This window comes from Myotis brandtii, unplaced genomic scaffold (assembly GCF_000412655.1).
Source record: "Myotis brandtii unplaced genomic scaffold, ASM41265v1 scaffold441, whole genome shotgun sequence".
In the NCBI taxonomy this organism is placed as follows: Eukaryota; Metazoa; Chordata; class Mammalia; order Chiroptera; family Vespertilionidae; genus Myotis; species Myotis brandtii.
In genome coordinates this window covers 4,006,426-4,009,497 of record NW_005366873.1, presented here as the reverse complement: position 1 = coordinate 4,009,497, position 3,072 = coordinate 4,006,426, and the positions used below count along the sequence as shown (strand labels likewise).

The following is a 3,072-nucleotide window of genomic DNA, read 5'->3' as shown; positions in this document are numbered from 1 at the left end:
CACCGAGTCTCCTATCTACCTACTCCAGGACTTCTGTGAGGATCAAATGAGATGAGGCACGGGAAAACGCTTCACAGACATTTGGTTAAATTGTAAAATGTTTGCACCTGGCTATAAAGCAAGTCCTGTTCCTGAGCTGAAGAAACTCCAAGGAGGCTAGCTGCTAGGGAGAGGAAGCCGGGCGTTGCTACGTGATGTCATTACCTAGCACCCACAGTGACCGTTTCCGGGCTGGGCTGGGGGCCACATTTTGTGTCATGGGGTCTTGGCAACGTTGCCTGCGATTTGGCGGGATGTCACCCCCAGCGTGGTGGTGGAGCCTGTGTCCCACTTGGGGGAAGCCAAGTGTTAGTTTGTTGGCGCCAGGTCTGTGGTGCCATTTATTTTTAAATGGCCAGTGCACGTCATGGCAGCTCCTGGTGTCAGTGCATGTCATAGCTACCGGTCAGATGGATATATATATATATATATCAGGTGTACAGCATAGTGGTTAGTCAATTATATAGTTTACAAAGCGATCCCTGATAATTCAATTACCCACCTGGCATCATACACAGTTATAATTTTTTTATATCACAGAGCATATATTGAAGGATACGTTTCAAGCTGAGAAGCAATAAATTGATAAATGGTACAAATACCATAGAATAAATCTAACAAAGTAAAGACCTACATAGAAAAATTAGAAAATCTATTCAACGATACTGTTATAGGTTCACTGCCCAATTCATATGTTGAAATCTTAACCCCCAGCACCTCTAAATGTAAACTTATTTGGAAACTAGAGGCCTGGTGCACAAATTTGTACACAGGTGGGGTCCCTCAGCCTGGCCAGCAATCGGGGCCGACTTGCCCACTCCCAATTGGGGTCAATGGGGGCCAACCGGCCGGGTAGGAAATGCAGGAGGTTGGCCAGCCAAGGAGAGACTGCGGGAGGACTCCAGGACATGTCCAGCCCATCTGGCCCAGTCCCAATCAACTGGATTCCAGCAGCAAGCTAACCTACTGGTTGGAGCGTCTACCCCCTGGTGGTCAGTGCACGTCATAGCAACTGGTCAAACAGTTGACCGAACAGTCAACCAATTGGTTGGACACTTAGCGTATTAGGCTTTTATATAGATAACATTATTGAAAATAGAATTAATAGAGATGGGGTCATTAGGGTGAAACCTAATGTAATATGACATAATATAATACGGTGTCCTTATAGAAAAGGGAAATTTGGACAGAGAAGCAGACACACATGGAGGAAAGATTATGTAAAGACAAGCCAAGGGGAGAGGCCAATAGGTCCTTCTCTCAGGGCCCTCAGAAGGAACCAACCCTGCCAACACTTTCCTTTTGGACTTCTAGCTTCCAGAACTGTGTGACAATATATTTTTGCTGTCTAAGCCATTAAGTTTATGGTACTTTATTATGGCATCCCTAGCAAACTAATATAGATTTTGGTACTGAGAAGTAGGGTGTTGCTGTAACAAATACCTACAAATGTGGAGGTGGATTTGGAATTGGATAATACTAGAGTAGGACAGGCTCATAATCAATATGACCAGTGTCCTTATATAAAGAAGGACTTTGTATATAGATATGCACATGGGGGGAGGGAGGGAATGTCATGAGAAGATTGGAATTATGCTGTCACAAGCTAAGGCACTGCCAGGAAGCTAGGAGGGAGGCATGGGGCAGATTCTCTCTCATATCCCTCAGAAGGAATCAATTTTGCTGACACCTACATCTTGAACTTCTAGCTTCCATAACTGTGAGATAATAAATTCCTGTTATTTAAACAACCCAGTTTGTGGTACTTTGCTACTGCAGCCCTAGGAAACTAACATAAATACTAATAATAACTTCAAGAAATAGAAAAATATGCTGGGGGGAGGGAAGGGGACATCTGTAATATTTTCTTTTTAAAATTTATCTTTATTGTTGGAAGTATTACAGTTGTCCCCTTTGTTTTTTTCCCATCGATCTCCTCTGCCCCTCCTAGGCCTTCACCACTCTATAGTCTATGCTATGGGCTATGCATATATGCATATAATTTCCTTAGTTAATCACTCCCACCCCCACCCCTGCCTTTCCTGTGAAATTACTTAGTCTGTTCCATTGTATTTCTAGCCTTTAGAATAATCTTTGTAGAAAGTTAATTGGGATTTTGAAATATTCCATATAGTGAGAGCTTTTTATGTTAATATATTTTAGGTAATTGTTTGCTTTATAACTTTAATAATTAAAATGATAATTATTTTGGTGCTGCCATACACAATAGTTATATGGGTACTGTACTTTTTTTTATGGTTATAAATGGGTATCATGTACTTCATTGAGGTGGGGATGGTAATAATACAATATAAGAATACATTTCACATGTAGGTAATTGCTTCTTTTAAAATAATTTTACACATATTTAAAAGGTATTGGTAACATTGGTTAATAACATTATATAATTTTCAGGTATGTAAGATTACATAGTTCTATATCTATGTACTCTATTGTGTGCTCTCCACCCAAAGTCTAGTCTCCTTCTGTTTATTTATTTGACCTCCTTTACCTTCTGGTAGCTACCATTCTGTTGTCTGTATCTGACTTTTATTTGCTACTTGTTTTATATTCCACATATGAGCAAAATCATACTTTTTTTGTCCTTTTCTGTACGACTTATTTTACTTAGCATAATACTTTCAAGATCCATTTATGTTTGTCATAAATGGCAATATTTCATTTTTTATGGCTGAGTAGTATTCCATTGTGTGTGTGTAATTACATCTGGTAATTACTTTTTTTCAGAACTGCCCGGTGTGATAACCACTCACAGTTATGAATAGACGAAGCACAGTTTATTCTCGTATTACTATTGATTAATTATTGCATTATTTATTTTTATTACAAATATAAACCTACTTTTGCCCACCCTTGTATATGAAAATATATTAAAATAGGTGAAAAGAAAAACTCAAGTGTGGGGAAGTATGTACTCCAACGGACAGTTTAAAGCAGTGATGGCGAACCTATGACACGCGTGTCAGAGGTGACACGCGAACTCATTTTTTTGGTTAATTTTTCTTTGTTAAA

At 39.4% G+C, this 3,072-nt stretch overlaps 1 protein-coding gene across 1 annotated transcript in view; it reads left to right on the top strand.

Moving 5' to 3' along the window:
* The first annotated feature begins 872 nt into the window (after positions 1–872).
* Positions 873–3,072, top strand: part of PDCD4 (programmed cell death 4 (neoplastic transformation inhibitor)) — a 25,666-nt gene continuing 23,466 nt past the window's right edge. Inside the window, exon 1 of the mRNA XM_014546412.1 lies at positions 873–891. Within this exon, the coding sequence (XP_014401898.1) occupies positions 873–891 (19 nt within the window). The remainder of the gene's footprint in view (positions 892–3,072) is intronic.